Genomic DNA, 23,991 nt, shown 5'->3' on the forward strand with positions numbered 1-23,991 from the left:
AGAGTGCATTCTGCCTTGACTTGTAAAAATTACAGCCCTGGCTATGTATTTAAGAGGAGCTGACTACAGTCGGAAGGCAATATGTGAACAACCCATGACCACATTAATTAAACAGCACTTTAATATTTGACTTCAAAGTGGCAGAGTAAAAGCACCAGAAGCAAAGCACTGACAGCAAAAACAATAATTTCATACATCAATATAAATATTAGTTAAGATTCACTTTTTCTGTGGGATTTTATGATGTTTACCTCGTGTAATGAGCGGTTTGGATGATGACTGTGTGAGAAAAAGTCCTGCTTCTTCTCAAAAGAGTTCAGACAAAAAATTTATAATTTCTCATATTCTATATGCAGTTTACAGCTCAAGTGCTCTTCACATCTGCAGGGCAAGTATTCATTTGAATGCAAACGTTTCCAGTTTCTTATTGAAAATTAGATGAGAAGATTGAGACCATTCTCATATTTGTCTGTTCAATTTAATAAGGCGACAACCAGCACCATGATTAGCTTAGCTTAGCATTCAGACTAGCTCAAGGGGGAGACAGCTAGCATTGCACCGTCCAAAGGTTCACAAAGCTCTCTAATTAAAAATGGTGTATCTTGTTTGTTTAATCTGTACAAAAAAACGAAATTGGGTTTTTTACGGGATGTTATGTGCGGTTGCCAGGCAGCGTGACAACGCCTAAACTTCAGGAAGTGCCTTGATTGTACCCTTGTTACCCTTGTTAGCCTTAGGCTGTCATCAAATGCAACCAACAATGATTTTAATGCCATTTCTCAGAAAAGGCTATGAACCGTCTTTTTTGTCGTTTTGTAAAGACTGGATTAAAAGAGGTGATTTGTGCTGTGATTTAAATATATGGAGACCACAATGTTAGTGAAATATTAAAAAACTTTCAGAGAAAATAACAGTTCCTTACATTAATCACAGGACAATAAGATGGTTTAGTTAATCGATCAGACTCTTCAGGAGCATGAAAAAGGGGAAACAATGAGGCTAAATCTTTAGAGAAAACCTCACTTTGTGTTAGAGTTGTTAAAATTGGGGAAATTCCTATTGTTGGCAGGTGTACCAGCAGGCCAGACCTTTAGGCATCTACTGTGCAAGTCTTGGCTGCACAAGACACAGCCTGAGGAGCTCAAACAAACCAGGGTACAAAAATAAATCATCACACAGGTGATAGAGGAAACATAAATTGTCTTGTCAACTGGTGAAAAAATGCCCAATTATGTCACCTTAATTCTTTACCATTCAGTAAATAGCAAGTATGAAATAATAATGTGACAAATGGGAACATCAAAGTTCTTCTAGACTTGCTTTTTGGAGGCAGACCTGGGCAAGCCTGGACAAGCCTGCATGAACATTTAATAAATCTTACATTGAAGGAGGAAACCCTTAACAGATTGATTAACTGCTGACAGCTTTATGACAAAATTACTATTGTTGCACTTGGAGCACTCATCATTAGTTAAATCAATGGTAAGGCATGATCATTTATACTATACCGCACTCCTAGTGTCTCTGTCAGCCCTTTCATTTGGTCCAAGTCTTTCACCAGTCCCCAGCAGCACAACGCACAGGCTCTCCTAATAGCCAGTAGTTATGACAGTAGCTGTCATGTGACACCTAATAGCCTTTAGTATGCAACTTACTTTATAGCTCAGCAAAGTTAAATTTCCTTCGTAAAGGGCTTATAGGATGTATTTTTAAACTGCAAATGTTTCACTTTCGATAATTAGTTGAGCTTACATTTTGTGGCTTATGTAAAATATTTAATTTAGTTTAGTTTCTTTTTAAACCTTAGCTGAAGCGCAAATAAGCTAAACTCCAACAGTGGGAGTGACTGTGTGGATTTATCAGTTAGCTAGTTTATTAGATAATTTGTGATGCATTTGAAAATCTCTTATTTGCTTGTCTTTTGGAGCACTCAGTACACATTGTAGAGCATCATACAATCATGCTTCACATGCACTAACATGCACTAAAAGGCACACTCCGCCGGCCCGGCTACGTCAACAAAGTACAGAGAAGCTCGGATAACAGCACACAGAGGGAGAGCGACTCAGGTAGACATTACTCCACTATATCTTTACATAGCAAATAGTTATTGTTGTGAACCATAACTGTAAAGTTGTGTGCTGTGAAACCAAAACAAGCTTAATTAAAGATGCTATAAGTTCTGTAGAGCTGAGGGGACCTGCAGAGTCTTGTGATAATTATCTCACCCTTGATCTATTCTTAATATAAAAGTATTAATTAGTGCAGCCTTAAAGAATTTGAATGTAAGTGCATTGCTTTAGATTAAAAGCTACTCATTAATCCCTTTGTTAGTGTCGGTATTTGTGCTGTCTTTAAATGACACCTTGAGCATTATTACGTGGAAATTCAGCGTGCTGTGTCTTAAACTTTAGCACATGTAGCTTAAGTATAGCAACAACGTGGAAAAGAAGTGGAAAAACACCCCAAACAATACCAACTTCTGTCTGAGTGAAATGATTAGGCTAAATCACATTTTGTTTGGCTAAAGCAGCTTAGAGCAAGAAGCATAGCGTAATAACACTGACTGATGAGGAGCTTAGGAAATACCAAAAGTCTGACAAAACAACAAACAGTTGGGTCTAACTGCCTCATTATGTCTGTTTTTTCGGTTAATGTTACATTTATTCACTGTTTCCAGTTCATATGGGCACATTTGTAGTAATAGTGTACACCTGTGCATAAAAAAATAAAAAAATAAAATACTGAAAGATCTGAGCTACTTTCTTCGTTGCAATGGGATTTTAATTGAGATATGAGATATGACATTTTTCTATCACTGTAATAAAGCCAGAGGGCCCAGATGATAACTGAGTAAATCATAGAGGTAATTAGCACTCAGTTTTGCTTAAATGTTTGGCAGGAAAAATCATCCCGCACCTTTACAGCTCTACTGCCACTGATGGAAGTCTTACTGCTGGCGTTTCTTGAGTTTTGACAACTTCTTGTAAGTGCTCACTGTGCCGGCGCTCACTCGACACGTACCCCTTTCAAGACGGGGCAATCTAATATGCCCTTAGCCTCGGGTCAGCCCCTTCCTTCAGCAACAGCCGCACAGCTCCAGCAGTTAGTAACTTCATCTCATTCACATCATCTTTCACAAAAGGTGTGTCTGTTTACAAAACCCCGGCAAACGTGACACTTACCACGTCGGCAGGTACAAAGCCCCAGTCGAGTGATCCGGGCCTGGCACTGAAAGATGAAAGACTGAGACTGGTGCTCTGAAGCACGTGTCTGGATGATGCTCTCATCAGCCTTCAGTCGGACAGGTGGAGGAGGAAGAGTGCAACGAAGGCCAAGTGATGAGGCCAGGGAGGGTGGAGGGCGCGGAGGTTAAGCTCTGGCCAAGGTAGGACTAACTTCATTCCTGTTTGATACACTTTGATATGTGCATCTCCACCTGAGCCCAGACTGTGAGTGTGAGGGGCGATGAGCAGGGACTTGTCAGACGCTTTATGGGATGCAGCGTTTGTTTATTAATCACTAGGTTCTGTGATGTGTCTCTCATCACTCCAACAGGTATAATTAAGCTTTAAAGGGCATGGGAGGCTTGATGTGTCTGCAATTCATTTTGTTTTATCTCCTTGTTCCTTTTGAAGTCACTGGGTAAGGTTGTGAGTGTACCTTGCAGAGTATGCGTGTGTGTGCATGTGTGTGTGTGCACGTACAGTAGGTGAGTGTGGTTAAATCTCGGCATGGTCAGAAAGCATCTTAATAAAGAATTCGTCTGTGGTTCCCGTGTTACATGACCTTGAAAACGTCTGCTTACACGCCAGCTTGTTTAGCCTGACACGTCTTGTTTAGCCTCCGCGGATTCAGTTGTTATGAGGAGTGGCAGTTCAAAGGTTGTCAGATTCTGATGGCCAGGTATTGTGCTGCTTGTATGACATCTTGGGTTCCCAGCAGGCAGCTGCTGCGGCCTGTTTTTCAGCACAAGTATGTGGCATATGTTGGGGGGGGGGAATAAACACAAAGACGTCTCGTCGTGACTGACGTAGCGCTGTTGAACCTATCGAAAGGTCAAGCGAATTGGAATATATATCAGAGAAATGTTTGAATTTCATGAGTTCTTCCCCACTTCATCTCTCCTGAAATTGATTTGTGGTGTCAAATGAGACATGTTGAGTGGGACTATATGCAGGAATGTAAACAAGGCAGCGCTGCGCTTTACTAGCCTTGATCTTCCATTTCAGCTTTCTTCTTGCTAGAAAAGATCCTTACATTTACCTTTCAAGAAAAAGAGCTATTTTTCTCATAATCCAAGCAAAACCACATAGAAGTTGTCCCTGAAATATCCAGTTTGATAAGGCTTCGTATATAGGCTATCAAAACACCTTTGCTAGCTTTAACTCGGCCAAACTTTCGTCCATACCTTCTGATGCGCTTCTTCTTGATTCTGTGCCATGCGATTCTCTGTCAGCAGCAGGCAGAGGTGTGAAAAGATGAGAAGCTCACCTGTTTACTTTGGCAGTGGAGACTGAGCAGGCAAACAGCCAGTAGCCTGTCACTTCTCCCACTGGATCCTCCGGTTGTGTCCCCTCACATGTGAGTGAATCGATGCAACTCATGCAGAAATGTTACCTGGCATTGCACTTAACGTGACGAGCACGGTTCAGGCGAACGTTTCAGGATCAGTCCCGCCTGGAGGAGCTTATGTAAATTAAAGGCCGTATTTCTCTGACATGAATCATAATTCATGTGGAAAAACTGATTGTGTCGCTGAGAGAAGACTTTGTTTTGGCTTATCGGTAGACTATTATCCATGATAGATGCGATAGACACTATTTCTACATACATCAGCAGGATTTTAATATTGTTTTCCTTGTCTATATGTGTTCGTATGATTCTGTCTTTGATTTAAATCTTAGTTTTTACAATATCCAACTTTCCCATCCCCCACCAGTCAACAAGCTGTCTCTCAAAGTCTTCAGTATGCCCTGAATGCATCATGGGAAATGCAATTAAGTGGTGACAGTCAAACATCACATCAGCAACGTACAAGTTACAAATTCATTGTGTGCCGCAGGAAGAACGCTTACATTTACTGTAACTTCTCATTACTGGAAGGAAATCTTGATTATAAGTAAATAGATGGTTAGATATTTTCTGTATGGGGTTTATGTCATGAGCATAGAGTGATTTGATGCTCACCATTAAAGCTGAGATCCATAAATATACATTCATCCAATGATCGGAGGAAGAGATTGGATGAGACAGTTAATGGAAACAAAAACATCTGTGGCTGCACCTTTGGCACATTGAGTAACAAGTAAATAAGTGTTACTACTTTACCTTTCATCACGCACTAAAATTACAACAAGAAACCAAGAGACTGCGCTTGTTTGGCAGAATCTCAACATGCTTTGAAGTAAGCGCGCGATGGTGAATGACTTGCCCTCTGAATGGTGAAGCAACATGTGTCATTTTGACGGCGGGGATTTGATGTTTTTTTTAATGGTCGGCTTTGCTTCTGTCAAATCAAATTGTTTGGGGTTGTTTTACTAGAGCAGATGTTTGACAGCTAAATACTGAATGCTGAGGTTGGAAGGACACATTCGATGTTGTCTGGTTGCAATGCATTGCATATGTGATAAGGAAATGCTTTCTTTTCTCCTCTTCTTTTCTCACGTTTTTTTGTCTGTTTTATGCCTTTATTAGCCAATGGAAAGTAGAGAGTCAACAACAAATAAGGGGAGATAAAGATGGGGAATGACATTCACTAAAGTCAGTGGCTGGACTTGAACCATTCATGATCTGATTACTCTAATAAGCACTCTAAACCCTTTACCCTTCAGGGTGCCCCAATGCTTCCTTACTGATCTTTGATTGTCATTTAGTTACATGAAGTAGAAATGGTGTTAAAGTGAGGAAATCTGGCAGTTTTTTTGAAAAAAATACTGCCAGATACTGCACATCAATGTCATCCTTTTGTCCTGATTGTCACCATTCACTCGACATCTCCCACCCTATGCCTTGCTTTAACCAATCAGGGTCCAGTGTTGTGTTCATACCATCACTGTACAGTATGTACAATAAAGAGGACCCGCTTTGGCAGATGAATTCAAAGGATTTATCCCTATCACCCTTCCTTAGTGTGCATCTGTATGTCTTTCATGTAAGACATACTGTATATACATGTGCACGCTGTGAAAACAAATTTGCCCTTGGGGACAATAAAGACAATTTACATATCTCTTAACATAATAATGTTTTTGCAGGTAGCATGCAATAGAACAATGTACTACTATTTATACTAACAGTAAATCACACAATAGCAATTATTGTGCAATTATTATGTAGTTTGGGACACAACATTTAGCACATATACCTCTTTTACATGAACCTGAAAAATGATATACAATATGTGAAAATCCCACACTAAAATATGTTAATATGAAAAATATGCAAGTTGCTCAGTTTTTTTCTTGTTGTTGTCTTGAAGCAGTCTTAAATTGCGTGCATTGACAGGCTAAATATGGCTCTTCCCACTATGTTCCCACCCCTCATCACCTAAATATGGACTCATCCGTTGTAGTACATGTAGAGTAGGAGGAGGAGACAGCGGGGTCCTGTGCAGACGCGGAAAGTCCCCAATTATGTGGTAATTCTAGAGAGTGGTTGTGATATTTATTCTTATTGCCCAAAGAACTTGGCATTTATGAGACTCACTACAAACACATTCCCCACAGCACAGGCAAACTGTATGCCCTTTGCACTTGTCCAATCAGATGAAATAGCAGCTGGTGCTGATTTAGGAAGTCTCCAGCAGCACTGTTTATTTAATTCAGGTGCTCTTTTAAAAAATTAAATAAGTTAATTACATTTACAGTAGCTCCTCATTGACAGGGGTTGATGAATGCGGGTGTAATTCTCCACAGCCATGACAAACATGTGCTGGTGTTTCCAGCACAAGGATTGGAATTTTTCATGTGCTGATTGATCTCAGAAATATAATCAAGGTGTTCACATAGTACTGATGGATCTGGAAATTACATCAGAGAAATTTGATGTCAAGTTGTCAATCAAGCATCTTTTATTTAGCAGAATTACTGCCATACATTGTGCCTGTAACACCCCTCAAAGGCCAATCGACTGCACTTTGTGCTTAAAAGGTATATGATTTGACTCAACTGGGTGTGCATTGTATGTAATCAGCATGGAGTCAAAATGTAAAGATGAAAGGGAATGTGTAGAAGTTGCAGTGCCTCTCAGACGCAGCGGGGGCGGCTGGATTTTCAGTGCTCATGCTTTCACAGGGCACAATTTATGGCCATCATGGTGGTCTATTTCTAGCTTTACTGATGGATTCTGCTCAATTATTGTCCATTATGGAGAAAGATGGCCGCGCAACCATGCCAGAAGTTATCGGTTCACACTGCAGGGACATTACATTGAAATCCTCACTGCTCAGCTCAGCCAAAAGTAACCCAAACTGCAATACTGTTGTTCTGGTACAGATTTATGGAATAGTGCCGAACCTTTTTTGGTTCATATTTCAAATTAATAATAAAAAAAATTGTCTAACTGAAAATGCATCTCACACGATCCAGTCCAGGATCCTGACTGTGATTTTGGACCATATGCTCTGAGCACAACATTGCTAATCATTTAACAGTTTTGCTACCCTGGTGCTGACCCATACACCCATAGGCCTACAATCTATGCAATAAGTAAACCCTCCAAAGCCATTCCCCTGCTTTCATTATGTCTGAATAATGGTGAGGAATTGGGAAATAGAGGGTGAGTTCCTATTATTCCTGGCATCGAGACGCTGCAGTGGCTGTCGTCTTGCCAGAGCTCAGGCTGGCAGTCAGCACAAACTGGAGGTAAGTGAGAGCGAGAAGTCCCAGCCAGTTTCCCAGCAGGCCTCCAAGGGCCTCTGAATGCCACCGTAGCCCCCCAGCGGATATTAATCAAAATGCCCGATCAATAATTCTCAAGTGCTAATAAGCACTGGCACATTTTGTGATATGTGAGTCCCTTCATCATTTCAACTAGCCGGAGATTTATAGGAAATCCATTGTTAGGTCCAAGTATGAGGTAATATAGCACTTAGTAAATGAAGTAAAACCAAAAGCCTGGGGTGATTTGTATTTCATTTACAAAGGACATGTCTAATCATTCGGAGTTCCATCTCTCTAAAAAGCAACCAACACAGCTGTAATGATGGCTGTGTTCTTTTATAGCTTACTTACTCAGCAATGACGCAGGAGATAACAGCAAATAGTAAAGCATCGCCGTCCTCCACTGACTGGTTCACTCCCAGATAGCCGTGGGGGACTCCTATCCACCATGGAGTGATTAAAGTCATGTTAAGGAAGCATTATGGGTCAAGTCATAAAATAATTTGATTTCTGTCCCCCTCCACTGTCTCCTATCAAAGTGATTGGTCTCCTGGTCATCTCACTGGCTGACATAATTGTTAATTAACCATTATGGGCTGCCCTCTCTCATCTATATCTCACAGCAATTACTCATTTGACAACAATGCACTATATCACAGTGTGTGATGTATGGACGCAGACCCGTTTTATGAATATGAACCAACTCAGTATCATGAAATTGTTCGCTCTATTCTAGATGCTTTATTTACTCAAGTATTGATTACCATCGTGTTTGTCTCGCATATTTCCTACTGGTGCCTAAGATGATTTAGTTTAAAGTCTTTGCAGCTCTATCTCACTGAGCACCACTGCCTTATGCATGAGCTCTGAAGAACTGACCCTGCTCCTTTTCAACTTTTATCGGTGCAAACTTGCAAAGCAGTTCCTACTGCTTTTTCTTTTCTTTTTTTTACCTTTCACTTAAGTCATCATCTCTTTGCACGTCAAGGTGAGTTGTCTTTTCAAAAATACCACAGATCAGGTAAAGAGGTCCAGGGGGAAGAAAGTTAAATAAAAAGCTCTTTAAAATGGTATTCATAAAGAAAAAGACAAACAATGTACTTGTTGAAAATAAAAGCGCACACAGAAATCCATTCTGATGACAGTTGGAAGAATGCAGGCTTTATGGGGGACTTGAGCCCCATCTTTGCCATATCTTTTAAGCATGATTATTTACTTAAAACAACAAACCAAAGCCCAAAGTCTGGCATTGTGGACGACGGGCCTTTGATTGAGCTCTGAGCTTGAATTCTTAACTAATAAATTGTTCCACGCCTTTGTCTGGGGCATTAACAGCAGTGGTCTGCGTTTTTCTTGCCCTAATCTCAAGAATGCAGCAGCCTCTTGAGAAGCTCAGGGGTTTCCTCCTCTTCCAGAGCCAGGTCTTCACTTTGTTTTCTTAGAGGACTCCCTGGATTGACAGGCCTCACCGTTAGCCCTCTCCTCGGCCATCTGTTTTCACCGATTCTGACTGAACACATCAAAGTCAATCAGGGCTGCAAAGCATTTTAAAAGTCACACACACACACACCCCCGCACTGTGTGTGAGAAATAAAGCAAACTTTTCATCAGGCTCACAAAAAGACACGTTTTGGACTGTGTGTTTGTGTGTATGGGTTTCCATGTGAGGGTGACCTGGGAGGGATCCCTTAGCTCACAGCACAGGTATGAGCAGCTTAGCTTTGTTCACTGCCTGCTCTGACGACAGCTTGGTGAGTCACCTATAGACACATAGACTAACCTCCTTTGGTCAGGTTCCAGCTATTCACTGACAACTCCCTGACAATAAAATAATCATTAGTGAGCTTGAGACACAGCACACAGTTTTCAAAGAGCAAAATTGTCTTTGCATGGTGATAGAAGGGGATAGACGTAGAAAACTTTGCAAATGTAAAACTATCAGCAGTGGCAGAAGAAGTATTCACATCTTTGACTTAAAATATATACAGTAGAAATACTCCATTACAATTGAAAGTCCTACATCTTACTTAAGCAAAATAACATATTTTCAGCAAAATGTACAGTTATTTTATTACTTTTACTAATGAATGAACGTGAATGCAGCATTTTAATGCTATAGCTAGAGTACAAATATAAACCTACAATATTTCTCTCTTAATTATAGTTGGGTAATGTAGAGAAGTACAAAGCAAAGTTTGAAAAAACTCAAAATTGTACTCTGGTTCATTTAAAAGATGGAGGGATTGTAAAGAGAAGGAGGTATTTCTTGTTTTCGATTTTACTTTGGTTAATGTATGAGTATATTAATGTTTGTTTTCTCTGTGGCATAACAAACTTGTATCCCACTCCAATATAATTTTATTTATATCTAATTTGTTTAAATCACCAAAAAAACAAAAGTAGACAACAGTACTTGAGTACTTCTACTACCATTTGAGCATTGGAATAATTAATATAATTACATAATTCACAAGTCAAAACATAATTTAAAATACAAAAACGGTTTGGTACTCAAACATATATGTAATGAAACACAGCACACAATTAAATGTATGGTGTTTTTTAATTTGTAAACAATAACCACTCAGCTAACCCAGAGGTCTCAGCTCAGCCAATCAGAGGCACCAATGAGACTCCGCGTGGAGAGGAGGAGGGTCTTGACTAGTTACCTGGTAACAGCTTCTACACTGTGTTGACAGGATGGCAATGCGGAAGGTTTGGATTTTGTCTTTCATAGAAATGTAAAACTGTGGCAGATATATCGTCAAGGTTTCTTGTAATACGTGCATTCAGTCTTTAGACATTGTCCGACTGGAAGCTTGAAGCTCGTGTCGTTTGAAAGACGAAGTAAAGTTGTCCCGTGTCTTAATGGGATAGCAAACACACCTGTGCGAATTTAACGCCATGCAGTTCCGTTTATATTGAAAACAGCCACCGTACTCTCTAATTCACGAGTTAAATGAGGTCAGAGTTACAATATTTTAGAGAAACCAGCAGATAGTTTGCAGCCGAGCGCTTTGTGTCAGTTTTAAAATGTTTATATTTAACGCACTCGTTGCTGCATATCTTTGGCAATTATAGCATTTTCCATTTGGCCATTCAGTGATTTATTGTGTTTAGACAGTGTGGTTCAGAATGCATCTAGCTGTATTTATTGCTTATCCTGGTCTGAGATAAATACTAAGTCTACATTTGCAACTTTGCAGCACGTTATGTAAATGCGGTGATGGACATGTATATTGTGTTTTACAGGGTTTGACTTCTAAAGCTAGCAACAAGTTGGTGCTCAACTCTGCTGCCTTTCAAGACCACATCACACGCAACCTGCTGCATCCAAATTTCCTACTTTCTGACCCTTTTCTGAGAGGCAAAAGAAAAGCACCCAGAAGAAGAGTGGAGGAGGAAAGGGGTCTGCAGACACAAGATCAGCAAGAAGAGAGAGAATATGTGCTTGATTCTGCTCCACCCCCTTTAACATTAGGTAAAAAAAACACTCGTAACACTCACAAAAAGACTGTATTTCTTGTGAATATATAACCAGTATTTTTTTCCTATGTGTTCTAGCTCAGAAGTGGGGTTTGGTGGCCTCCCCTGCAGGGAGAATAACGGAGGACGAATGGACTCGGGTCAAGGCGAGGTCTGTTCAGCAGGGGGACTCGGCACAGCCCTGTGCAATATGCAGGGAGGAGTTCTGCCTTCAGCCTCAGGTGTTCCCCCAACACAGTAGCTACTGTTAATACTCTGCGAGAGAGCTCTTTCTTTCTGTCCTTTTTTTTGCATGTTTCCAATGTTCTGTCTGTCCTCGGGGAAACCTGTGTTTCCGTATACACACATGAGCACATACACAAAGCCTCCACCTCCCCCCCCCCCTGCAGTTCCTGTATGTCCTAATCTGTGTAGACAACTGTACAAATTTACCCATACTGCCTTGGAACTCAACTGTGACGTGATGATGTAGCAATCAGTGTGTTACTGTGAGGGTCATTCAGTCCTTTTTACACCTTTCCGATCCCCTTTTAAGATGCCAATCTCCTCAAGAATGTGGGACTAGAATAGGCGGCCTCACAAAGCACAGTTGCCATAGATGCGCATGTAAATATTAGTCTGACTCAGGGAGACAAAAAAAAAAGTTAATTAGAGCCTGCTGACAAGGGAAAGTGAAAGGAGGGAATCTTTGTTGATTTGGCATTTTCCTGCAAACCTTCATATTCTAACGATGCGCTTTTTTGTGCCACAGTCTTGCAATCGAGCATTAATATGACAATTAAAAATGCTTACAGCAGCAGTTGTTCTGAGTCAGCTGTGTTTGTTATTATTTTAATACAAGTCAGAATTTTTTTCTGTAATAGGAATGGATTTAAAATGAAAATGGTACTCTGCTTTCTATTACGTTTTTATTCCCTTTTTCTATATTGTGTCCATAAACCGTAGCTTGCAGCCTTAGAGCATTGCGAGAAATTTCTCTGTGGTCTAATAGCTTGTCGAGCTCCTGGAAATTGTACACTGCAGGGGGCCCTTTCACTGGTGATGGAGTGTGTTGGTCAGGCCAAAACAATGGGAAATCAATATGCCTCCCCCCTGCCCTCCAGAGATCTGAGTAAACTGGTTTGTGTGCCAAGCCCAATAGCTGTGGTTGTCTCCTTTCAGACCATAAAAGAATCCCACTCACAGGTAGAAGAGACTATAGTCCAGGTCCCAGCCGGCCCACCGGGGGTCCCGCTGACTCCCTCTATCCTCTCAGCAAATAACACTTAAAAGGCAGATACACACATTCTCATACGTGCATGAATACACACATTTAGCATGGCTTAAGGCTCAAATACACACACACAGCATGTGCACAGACTGTATACTGTATGAGAGCTTTTTTTGTAAGCACTTGAAAACCTGAAAACCACTACACGTTCAGCAGCATCCCCCCCCGGAGACATTTCAAACCATATAGTCGGTCAACCTATGAAATTGCATGCATGATACAATTTCCATTTCAGATGCACTAAATAACTAATGTCACTGTTTCTTTGTAGGTGTTGCTGTCGTGTTCTCATGTTTTCCATAGAGCGTGTTTGCAGGCCTTTGAGAGGTTTTCTGGGAGGAGGTGCTGCCCAATGTGCAGGAAGGAGCAGTATGAGACACGGGTGATTCACGATGCAGCTCGCCTCTTCAGACACCAATGTGCCACCAGGTACATGCACTAGATTAAAAAATGCATAAAATACGTTATAATAATGGTATGGGACGGACAGATTCACAATAATGCACAATAACAATTCATCACACAATCTCACCAAGTAATGAAACATCTTGTGCTGAAGGAAAAAATATCCTCTAATACTAAAATATGTTTTATACATGAAATAATTAATAGTGATAATAAAATAAGTAATACTAGTTGATCTGCTGTTAAATAATTTTATGTATACAGCACATTGCTATTATGAATAAAGTGAATCTGCTTTACATTAAAACATGGAGGCATGATCAAACTGCTCATATTGTAGTTGCGCATACAGTTTTATTCATAAAATCCATGTTTGTACAGAAGTTGTCGTTTTGTGCTTTTTGTGTCTTATTTCAAAATGTTTTGACGGTGACTTTTTGAATGTATTTTGTGATTATATGTGTGTGTAGAATTCAAGCATGCTGGCGAGGCTACCTTGCTCGAAAAAGGTACCGAAAATTGAGAAAATCCGTCTGGCCAAAAGACAAACGGCTGCGACGGAAATTCTTCGAGGCAAAGGTGAGTTTCGACTTGAGATCTGCAGCGATCACAACGGGGTCTTATAGATCAATCACGCTTCTCTGGATCACACTGAACATACATAAGGTCACATTGCCTAGCATCTGGCTCCTAACGTTTTTTCCCCCTACATTTCACTCTGACATTTTCAGACTGTTTAGTTAGTCAAACAAAGCTTGCGACGCACGTCGAGTCTTGAGGGTTTCAGGGACTCGCTGACCCCACCGCTAACCTACAGACACACCTTCACCTGCTCTCACCCTCTCAAGCTTCTTTGATGCTTTGTGAGTCATACACTGATTGTCCACTAATAAGGAGAGAGTTTTGTGTTTTAGTCAAACAGTGTGACATTCCAGGGTCAACACAAAAGCTCGACGTCTCCTATGCATGTTTGGGTTCTGGTTTTCCTTCATCTATATATATATATTTATATATATATATATATATATGTATGTATGTCTGGTGTGTGTGTCAGAATCTTTGTTCCTGTGTTGGATGGAAACGGGTGAAGAGGTGAGGTTGACCAGGATGTTTGGATACCTGATGCAGGTTGTCATTTCAGGCTTTGTTCTATTTGTCCAATTTGAAAGCTATAAATCATGCAACGATTGGACTTGATGATGGGATTATTTTAGAAATTGGCCTGAAGAGCAACCAGTGGACGGGGTCGTTTGACTCTCAGGCTGTGTTGCCTTCAGGGTGGCTCTCAGGAAAAGGGAACATTGCCACCTAGTGAACCTCCCCCATTTGAAGCCTTGGATGACCAGAGATGAGTCTGGTCACCGTATCTTTACACCAAACATCAGTTCCTCAGGATTGCAGAGTCATTTCTCATACAAATTCATCTAATAACCCTGCTTTAAAATGGTCAGCTCCAACACATGCAACCTATGTCCAATGTCTTAAAGGCCCTATTTATTTCTATGTTGAGATGTAATCATGCAGAGTGCACTGCACTTCAAACGGGCTGATTAAGCACGAGTGACAAATGTGTGAGGGCCGCACTGTTAATGTGTTCCAAGGGTCGGAGTGTCCTACCCATCCCCCCCCCCCGTCAGTCTCTATCATCTGGCCTATAAACCATGCCTTAGCGTGTCACGTAAACAAAGACATGGCGTTTACTGGGCCAATTAACTGTGTTCTAACACATTAGGCCATGTCCTGGTCCACATAGTGTCACATGTCAGCCACTTTACATTCACGTTGTGTGATTCAGTGGTTGTGGGTGGTCATGAGATTGTCTCATATCTTTTGTCACACTGAGGATGATCTTCAAGAGCTGTGAGCTGCGCTACACAGCGCTGACAGGTCTGATTGACTTGATTTTCAGCGGGAAGATGTATTTGCTTAGCTGACTGTAATGCAAATAGACGTGTTGGTGCCGGGCTGGAACCTGTGCGAGACGGAGAAACCTATTCTTTCAGTATTCCTTGTGATAGCAAGAGGCCATAAAGCATCTTTGTATGACGAAGCCACAGGTGTTCCTGGAAAAAAACAAAAACATATCGGCCCAGTTTCAGAAATCTTATCAGCTGATCCTGATGCCCAGCTTTCAATTTTTGCTCACTTCGGAGGTCCGACCCTGAGTCAACACATTAAGGGGGACACTACCGACATCTAGATGGATTGCCGTGAGATAACGCCTCTGCGCTCCTCCTCTCTCTGCTCTCCCGTCCACATCTCCTGCAGAGAGAGCAAGGCAAAGTTCACCAGAGCTGTACTGTTTGCCTTCAGCCAGGCTCATAAAACCCTCCATCCAAATGGTCAACTTTGGTTTAATTAGTGATAAAAACCTAGCTGTAAAGCAATTCTGATGTCACTATGATAGGCGAAGGGATGGCGCTTGTATGTGTGTGTAGGTGTGTTTATCTGTGTGTTTGTGTGTGTGTGTAGGTGTGTCACGGACAGAAAACAAATGCATGTGTGGAAGCAGGTGCTGAGGCTAATGCCACTCTGAGTAACACTGAGCAGTAATGACATTGCATTTCCCAGATGTAGTGCAACACATTAATGTAGAGCTGCATCTATTAGTTGATTGACCAAAAATGATCGGCAGCAATTTTGGTAATCAATTAATTTGAGTCATTTTTGATGGAAAAATGCCAAATATTGTCTAGTTTCAGCTTCTCAATTGTGAGTATTTTGTTGCTTTTTTTTGTCTCCTCTGATAGTTAACTGAATATCTACCTGCGTTGATCTGTTGTTCAGACAAACAAGCATTTTAAAGACGTCACTTTGGGCTTAAGGAAATTCTGATGGTTGTTTGTCATTATTTTATGACATTTTATAGACAAACAAGCTAGTGATTCATTGAAAATCAGCATATTAATCCGTCAGTTACAGCCCTACATGTATAGTTTTGAAAATGTTGAAGAAATAGTTTTTTCCAGAGCTTTCAGCCACATCTCATGATCTTCCATAAGTGTTATCATTAACTGAAGATGTTGTTACTTACGTTATATGTAGACGTTTACGTTAATTGATCAATTGCTTAGTGCTGTTGGAACGTATACTGCATATAAATAGCCTATTCATCGACTATTGAATATGTTTTGGATATAAACATGCGTATGCAGTCATTAATTGTTGCCTAGCAACAGCTGCTGTAAATGGGAGAAGCCAGATGAGTTCTGGGAGGACAGACAATGGAAAGAAGTCTTTAAAGTCAGTCAATTTGAGAATGTTCGAGGAGACCGGGCGCTTCCGTTTTAATTATATTTTACTTTTTTTTTTTTTTTCCTCCTCCACTCAGCCAGGGATGACATCATGGTGGGGAAATAAGGACTTCTTCTGGCTAAACTGGTCCAGAAATGGGGCGTTATTTCATCCATTCCAATGATTATAGAAGTCAGTGAGAAGAACAGAGATTAGTAATTCCAGGACACGTCATTTGTAACGTTTAGTTGATTAGTTTCAGTAATATGCACAAACACAGTGTACAAGACAGAGGACACATGTTTATGATTGTGTAGAAGACGGAAAAGGTGTCAGGTTTGTTTTCCAGTTTTCCTTTTTTTCCTGGTTTCCATTAATTCTCCGTGTTAGTGCGAGATGTGACTGTATTGATCTGGCTGTTCAACAACTGCACCCTGTCAGCATGCCTCAGCCATTACAATACACACAAACAATTAGCCTTCGCTGAAAACACGACTCTATTGTGTATCTGAATGAAACATGCCTCCTTTGTGCCACTAAAATGCTTTTTTTTTTTTTCTCATAAGTTGCAGGAGTTGAATGACAGCTTTGTTCGATACTGTCACACCGACACGGAGGCTTTTCTGACTGATATCAACCGCTCGCTGTCATCAAGCAGACGAGTGTTCCAGCAGCTGGAGAGAAAGCATGTCTCTGAACCTCAGGAGAGCGACTGGGACCGAATACAAAGCCAGGTCAGGAACAAGTCACACTCCGCTGAACCAGAAGCCACTTCCATCATTAAACAAGGCCCCCGTAAAACTCTCTTCCTCCTACCAGCCGTGCCTTTCCCTGGACATGTTAACGCTTGCATGGGGACAACAGCATCCCAGCTGCTGTATAGAAAGCACGCCACTCCAGTGGTGATCATTGACTTTATCAAATGAATGGCAGTGGGTAGGCTAATAATCCTCTGTGTTTACAAAACACATGACCCAGTCTGATGATGCACGGCAGGCTTTTCATCATCTTGACTGCCGTGGAGGGATTGAAAAGACATTAAGATTTGCTGTTCCATAAGGCTCCATTGTTGGCTTTAGTTTGCAGCCAGTACCATTTTCCATAGAGGGAGCAGGGGGGTGCAAAGAAGATGTTTTTTTTTTTTTTCTCCTTCTTCATCTGGTGTGAAAAGGTTGAGCACAAGGCAGGAGTGGCTCAGCCTTGACATGGAGTATCAAACGGTGAATGTGCTTTCAACACATACCGTGCACCTTTTTCACGGGTGCAAACTCTATAAAGCGGAGTGCGGCGCGTTATGAAACGTTTAACGGCCGGGCACGTTGGCCCCTAAAAACAGGAAGCTGTCTGTGGTTAATCATTGGCAGAGCTGTGCGTGTGTTTCTTTGTTTTTATAAGGATCGCTGATAAACATGTTGGCACCTCGTCTGATCAAACCCGTCGGGTAGTTGCTTACAGATTTGGTTTAGAGTTCTTTATAATGACATGGCAGTGGCAAGGATAAAGTCTGTTATCTCCCCTTCCACATAACAAGACGTGCAGAAGTTACCTCGGATAGGAGGCGTGAATATTCTTGAGGTAGTCTAACTTGTGTTGTGCGTTTCCAACACCAACAGGTTGTCCAGAGAGGTGTCTGGGACTGCCCCATCTGCCTGACTGCTTTGTGTAGCCGAAGCCTCCCAACAGAAGCCGGTGCATCCAGCCATCAACAACGCAGACGCACCGTGCTCCTGTCCTGTTCCCACCTCTTCCACCAGCTCTGTCTAGAGGCCTTTGAGGCCTTTTCTACTGAGAGCAGACCTTCCTGTCCCCTGTGCAGATCTGCCTACCACAAAAAACTCATCTAACCAGGTACACATTTCATTTAAGATGGCGTCACATCTAGCATTAACTTCAGTCTCTGGAAACTCAAATGGTTCTTTGTACATTATTGTTTGTGTGCTGGTCAAAGATGCACTTTGATTTTGAATTTTCAACTTAATGCTAAGCTCATCAGGTTCTGGCTCTAGCTCCATACTTACTGCAGGGCCAAGAGAGTGGTATCAATCCACTCATCTGACACGGCCAGAAAACTGAATAAATGTATTTCCCAAAATGCCAAACTACTCTGTCAACTCATCTGTCAGTATTAATGTCCAGGGTGTCACAATGATGAATGAAAAGATGCTCAAAGCTTTTTTTCTATGTTTATTTGCAAACACACAAACATGAAAAATAACTAAACATACATTTAGCAAACTGAGAAATCGTAAAAAAAAATACATTCACAAAAACATGTACCAAAAATGACATGCAGCGACCAACTGACATACAGAAAACAAAGCTGCTTCACTTACAGGCTAACTCAACTTTTGAAACCACACACACACACACACACACACACACACACGAGATGTACTGTAAAGGCAACCAAAAAAGCTTGCTTGAATAGAAAGTCTCTGTTCTTTTTGCAACGTTTTATGAGGAGAGCGACACTTCACGTCCCGCAGAGCCAAAGTCTGCAGCTGAGCGGACGTATGCACAGCTGTGAGGGAAGTGGGAAACATCCAACTCAAGCCGTATAGTTAATGTAGTTCATCCAGATCAAGTCATACATTTACTTTAACTTTCACTAATTCATCCAACATTTAAAGTGATATTTGGCTAATTTATAGTATCATCCCTTTGGTCCATGTTGATTATTCACAGTATCCAATGAAATGGCACACAACATACTAGAACATCTACCAAATGTTTTTGCCAGTTAAGAATCACAAACACAGTCTTGCTTTGGGTTTGGGATGGTAAGAGCTGTATACCATTTACCAAACATTCTCGCTTCAAGTTGCTTATTTGAGAAGAGGACTTCACCGTGAGTTTCACAATTGAGAGTTGTAACATTTTCTTTAAATCCAGTCTTTGTAACAGAGCAACCACCAATGGTAGACAGCATTGATGTAAAACATTCCCTGTCCTGAGAAACAAGTTTCAAATGCATATTACATTTCTTTAATTCCTTTTCTTTTGTCATCGTGTCACCATGAAAACACGTGACATCTACAACGCCGTAGAGATAACATCATTGGATCACTCAACCCTATCCTAGCAACTGCTTAACTTTTATGGGTTATGAATGAGTCTCAAAATGAAGCTTCTCACTAGATAAGAGCTACTGTGAAAACATTCCTGGCCAAAAGCAATGTGTACATTATATCCAGCTGGCTTGAGACTACGAACTCTGTGGCTCACAGTGGAACTGTCTCGAGACAAACGATGTACTTGTACACATGCGTACGTGTACATTAAACAACAAGAAACAACCTTAACATGAAGCCTGCGAGATGCTTGTCGTATAAGGCATTTAAGGTGGTTCTGGAGACAAAGAACGTCACAGTTCAGAACAGTATGCAGCAATACAACTACATGTAAATTGAGCCTGAGTCACCAAGTCTTTCTACCGGCTGCAAAGTTGCACATTTCCACTCATGCATTCTGTATGCGAAGACTGTTACAGGCTTGCATTAGATTTAGGTGTTCATAAAAATAAAAAAAATATATGTACAACAAAATACAGATTGCTTAGTGAGTCAGGAGCCTAATATTTACATCCAAATAATGCAAAAGAGGTATGAAATATAATATGTACATGTAAATACAACATTTACAAAAATGACAAACTATTTGACAAATTGTTGTGTGCCCTGTGATTTGAAATTTTTTTTTTTGGGGGGGGGGAAATGTGCATAATAAAATTCTCTGAAATACAACCAGACTCAGCTCCGAATGCACCGAAGCATTCTGCTCTTTGGCACCGAAGTGGATGCAGCTCCCGTATAATTTCCCATTTGTAGAGTAGCTCGAGTCTAATCTAGAGCACCTAAATAAAGTTCTTACCCTACTTCATACGAACTAATGACATCATCAATAAAGTTAAAGCGCACTTCAGTAAAGCCAATAAAGAGACTAATGAGGCCCGTCGGTAGTGACGGTGCCAATGCATATAATGTGAGTTGTATTGATGCCGTGCAGTTTTAATGTATTGGATGTGATGCGTGAATAAGTGACTTCTTTCATGCTTCACAAAGCACATTTTGATATTTTCAGCTTAAACAAATAAAAAGAGAGGATAAATCGACACCTTACCATGCCTGCATCAGTTCACATAAGACCAATGATTAGAGACACCAATTACCATGTACATACTGACATACAAAAATGACTAATTGGATTGCGGGGGTTTATTTCCTAAACTGGGTTCAGAGGAGGAACCCGTTGCCCTTTAGTTGGATGTAAGACATTGTTTGACCTGCTTCATCGTCTTGCTTTTGTCTAGTGCAGTGGCGAGGAGGTTGTAGAAGGAAAACAGGGAGCAGTGCTGGGGAGGTGGAACGCCCTGAAGCAATAGATGGCTGGTTTAAAGTCACTGCAGTGATGCCAGTCTATTTCACTCCTCGGTCTCATCCCTGGCTCTGTCCCGGCTTCCATCCGAGACGCAGAGGATGGAATGTCACAAAGCTAAATTGCTCTCAGCCTCCATTTGCAGCATCCGCCAGACACTGCCCGGGTTTATTAAGTTCCTTCCAATCCCTTTTACCTTTCAGTAGTCAGGCAGTACTGTCGAAATCTCCCTTTGGCTGTGCTAAGGTGTGTGTGTGTGTGTGTTGATCTATCGTCCCTTTCACAGAGTTTTCTGATGCCCGTTGGCCGAGAGCTTTCCAGATTCAGGGTCCGTGGGGCTGTTTGACAGTTGCAATTTATCCAGACCTGGGCAGGGGGAGATAAGGGAGAGAAATCTCATTAAAAAGCCTCAGACTTTCACTTAGACAGAGGTATTGATGTGCTTTTCCCCCCCTCAGTGCCTCTGTCTGACATTTTCTAACCCTATCCCACCCCGTGTATCAAACATCCAGGGCCTGTCGCCACAAGCCTTTGAGACTAGCCCCATCCTCTGTCATATGTCAGTCCCGCAGCACATTGGCTCTAGCTCCATTTTGTCACTCAAGGTTGTGCCGTCTAGAAAAAAAAGAGAGAAAGAAACACTTTCTTCCTCCAAAGCCGCAGAGAAGGTTGGTGCTGTCAGTGTGTCGGACGCAACCTTCACTTGTACAAAACTGGGATGAAATAGAGTACTCAAAGTGTTTCACCAAATAGATTGCTTTATATTCTGCAGAACATCCAGCATATCAAAGGCAGACACTGCAGGACAATGACATTATGTGGTGCAGTCTGGCTTTATTTTGTTACAGTATATTAAAAAGGCGCTGGTCAGAAACCCTCAGGACACATGAAAAATAAATAGATTAATTTACCCAAGGCCTTTAGAAGCTCTTCCCGTACTGCCGAGGTGAATTTTCTCACGAGACAGAGTGTTGTCACGACCGCAAACAGCAGGTTGTACGAAAGAACAATGTAAAAGTTTCCCAGCCAATTAAATCTCCCGAAGTCTCCCAGGAGATCAAACCTGGTGATACCTGTGTGGGACAGAGAGACAAAAAACTGGGTTGGAAAAAGCAAGTCGACACTCATTTGGTTTTCTGTGATAGCCCCAACCAAGACATTACATTTTCCCCCTAATTACTATTTCAATTTGACTTTCTGTATTGAGTTTTAATATGGAGGTGTGATGACCAACAAGCAAGAGACAGAAACAAACCCACACACACTTACACAATCAGCCACTGATCCACTGCCCTGTTATGCTTCTTTTCATAACTTGACTGTGGCTGACAGTATTGTAGGGACTGTTCCCTGTGGACTATGAAAGGATGGGTGACTAAGTATAGCAGCAAAGGTGCTACGCAGGTACGCGTCATCTCTCGCAGGACCTTCAGACGGAGACAAAGGAGCGCTTTCTCCTACAGACTCGTCTTACTGTAGCTCCACACTACTACACCAATTTCAAACCATCTGTCACAGCTGATCGCATGCTGCCTCAAAATCCATAAACACCCTATTGTTTTCCCGCTTATCCATTTTGGTCTGTCAATACACAAGTCGAGGCCAGCTGTGCCATCCAATAATAAAGTAGTGTACATAATTAAGCTTCCGATAACCTGATGTGTACATACATGTTAAATCCATGCACCACAGCCAGTTTCTATTCCAGTATGCAGAAATTAGACTCGGATGTAGCCCACTGCAGAGGCCGGAGTCTTTATACATTCTACTTCTCCTGTAACATCTTCACAGCCTCTGTCGTCAATTAGATTGGGCAATCGATTCAGTGTCTAGAGAGATGTATTTACAGCCGCAGTAAGCAGTTTGCAAGCATCAAGGACCTTTAACAAAATTGCCTGTGAAGAGACGACGGAGACCCGAGTCGATGCAGCTCGCCACTGTGGTCTGGCTACATCCTGTTCTAATGCCAAAGGTTTTGATCTTGGTTTGGGGTTAAAGAGGTGCTTGGCAATAATCCAAAATCCAGTGAAAAAAACCCATTGCCGCTTTGTCGAGGGAACCCGTACGATGCTAATTTACGGCAGCAGTCTATTACAAAAAATAATAAAAAGGTCCTCCATTCTGCAAACCTGGACTAAAGATAAGAGGAGTTTGTTAAACAACCAATATGGTGCAAACACTCTTTGTGTTGTGGTACAGTTCCCCGTCTCTTATACAGTGAGTGCATATTTCCCACACTGACCTGCACAAAAACAGCTCATCGAGACACAAAACCCTTTATTTTGTCTCTTAACATTTCACTTCGTCAAACTCAACTCTCCAAGTCTTTTTCTTCTTAAGCTGGGAGGCCTTTTCTCTTCAACTCTGTCTCATGCATTTATTCCTTTTAATCTATTCAGTGTCACAAAGCAGAACCTGTTGATATTTTGTAAAGCTCCCAATGAGTCACTGTATGCTCGCTCCGTCCCGGTTTCCCACTCTGTTTGTCTCTCTCACACACTCTCTCTCTCACACACACACACACACACACACACACACACACACACACACACACACACAGAGAGAGTAGTGCTATTTGAACAGCTGTGCTCTGCACTCTGCATGTTTATTAGTGCCATTGTGACGGTGCTACCCCTGTCATTTTTACCCCTGCACTCTTTTCTAATGTCACTATGGGAAAATATAGGAGAATTCAACTTGCTAACCTTAATGGTCTGCTGTTTGTGGCACTATCTGAAAACAGTGGTGGTGGGGGGGCATTTACTCTTTCTGGTTGTTATGACATCTCCGACAATTCAGTTCAACCTACATTTTAGGTTTGATATTTAGGGAAATAGCGGAATTAGATGAGATCGATTTCACAGTATGAATACAGCCAGCAGCTGGTTAGCTTAGCTTAATATAAAGACTTAAAACAGAGGGACTCACCGAGAGTTCTGGACATCACCGGCAGGGCTGAACTCAGGACCAAAATGGAGACGCAGCAACCAATGATCTACAAAATCAACACGTAATCAAACTTACGATGGTTCCAGCATGTAACGTACAGTTATGAGACGTGTGAGGAGAAAGCAGCCATTGCACCAACAGTTTCAGCTATGACGTGCCCACACACATGCACACATCACTTGGTGTTAAATTGGTTCCACATATTGTACAATTAGAACCTCTGAAGTTGCTCATTACCAGGTTTTCTCTGTTGTCCTTTCAAGCCCTTTCACTGGAGCGTCATGGCTAGTTAACAAGCCTCACCACTCCCAAACTCATTACCAAGTGAATAGATGCCAAACAGAGCCTGCCCCCCCCCCCCCCCCCCCCCCCCCCCCCCCCCCCCCCCCC

The 23,991-nt window shown here is 41.6% G+C and overlaps 2 protein-coding genes across 2 annotated transcripts in view; one reads left to right on the top strand and one right to left on the bottom strand.

The window, feature by feature from the left end:
- Nucleotides 1-10,582: 10,582 nt before the first annotated feature.
- The window catches only part of rnf32 (ring finger protein 32), a 27,002-nt gene continuing 13,593 nt past the window's right edge, over nt 10,583-23,991 (top strand). Inside the window, exons 1-7 of the mRNA XM_031849910.1 lie at nt 10,583-10,598; nt 11,136-11,364; nt 11,448-11,590; nt 12,911-13,068; nt 13,515-13,623; nt 16,845-17,012; nt 17,892-18,126. Coding sequence (XP_031705770.1) covers nt 10,584-10,598; nt 11,136-11,364; nt 11,448-11,590; nt 12,911-13,068; nt 13,515-13,623; nt 16,845-17,012; nt 17,892-18,122 — 1,053 coding nt within the window. The 5' untranslated portion in view covers nt 10,583 and the 3' untranslated portion in view covers nt 18,123-18,126. The remainder of the gene's footprint in view (nt 10,599-11,135; nt 11,365-11,447; nt 11,591-12,910; nt 13,069-13,514; nt 13,624-16,844; nt 17,013-17,891; nt 18,127-23,991) is intronic.
- The window catches only part of lmbr1 (limb development membrane protein 1), a 27,896-nt gene continuing 23,336 nt past the window's right edge, over nt 19,432-23,991 (bottom strand). Inside the window, exons 15-17 of the mRNA XM_031849909.1 lie at nt 23,581-23,647; nt 21,564-21,725; nt 19,432-21,018 (exon numbers count right to left, since the gene is read on the bottom strand). Of these exons, the coding sequence (XP_031705769.1) occupies nt 20,933-21,018; nt 21,564-21,725; nt 23,581-23,647 (315 nt within the window). The 3' untranslated portion in view covers nt 19,432-20,932. The remainder of the gene's footprint in view (nt 21,019-21,563; nt 21,726-23,580; nt 23,648-23,991) is intronic.

The sequence above is a fragment of the Anarrhichthys ocellatus genome, unplaced genomic scaffold, assembly GCF_004355925.1.
Source record: "Anarrhichthys ocellatus isolate YVR2014 unplaced genomic scaffold, GSC_Weel_1.0 scaffold10, whole genome shotgun sequence".
Lineage (NCBI taxonomy): Eukaryota > Metazoa > Chordata > Actinopteri > Perciformes > Anarhichadidae > Anarrhichthys > Anarrhichthys ocellatus.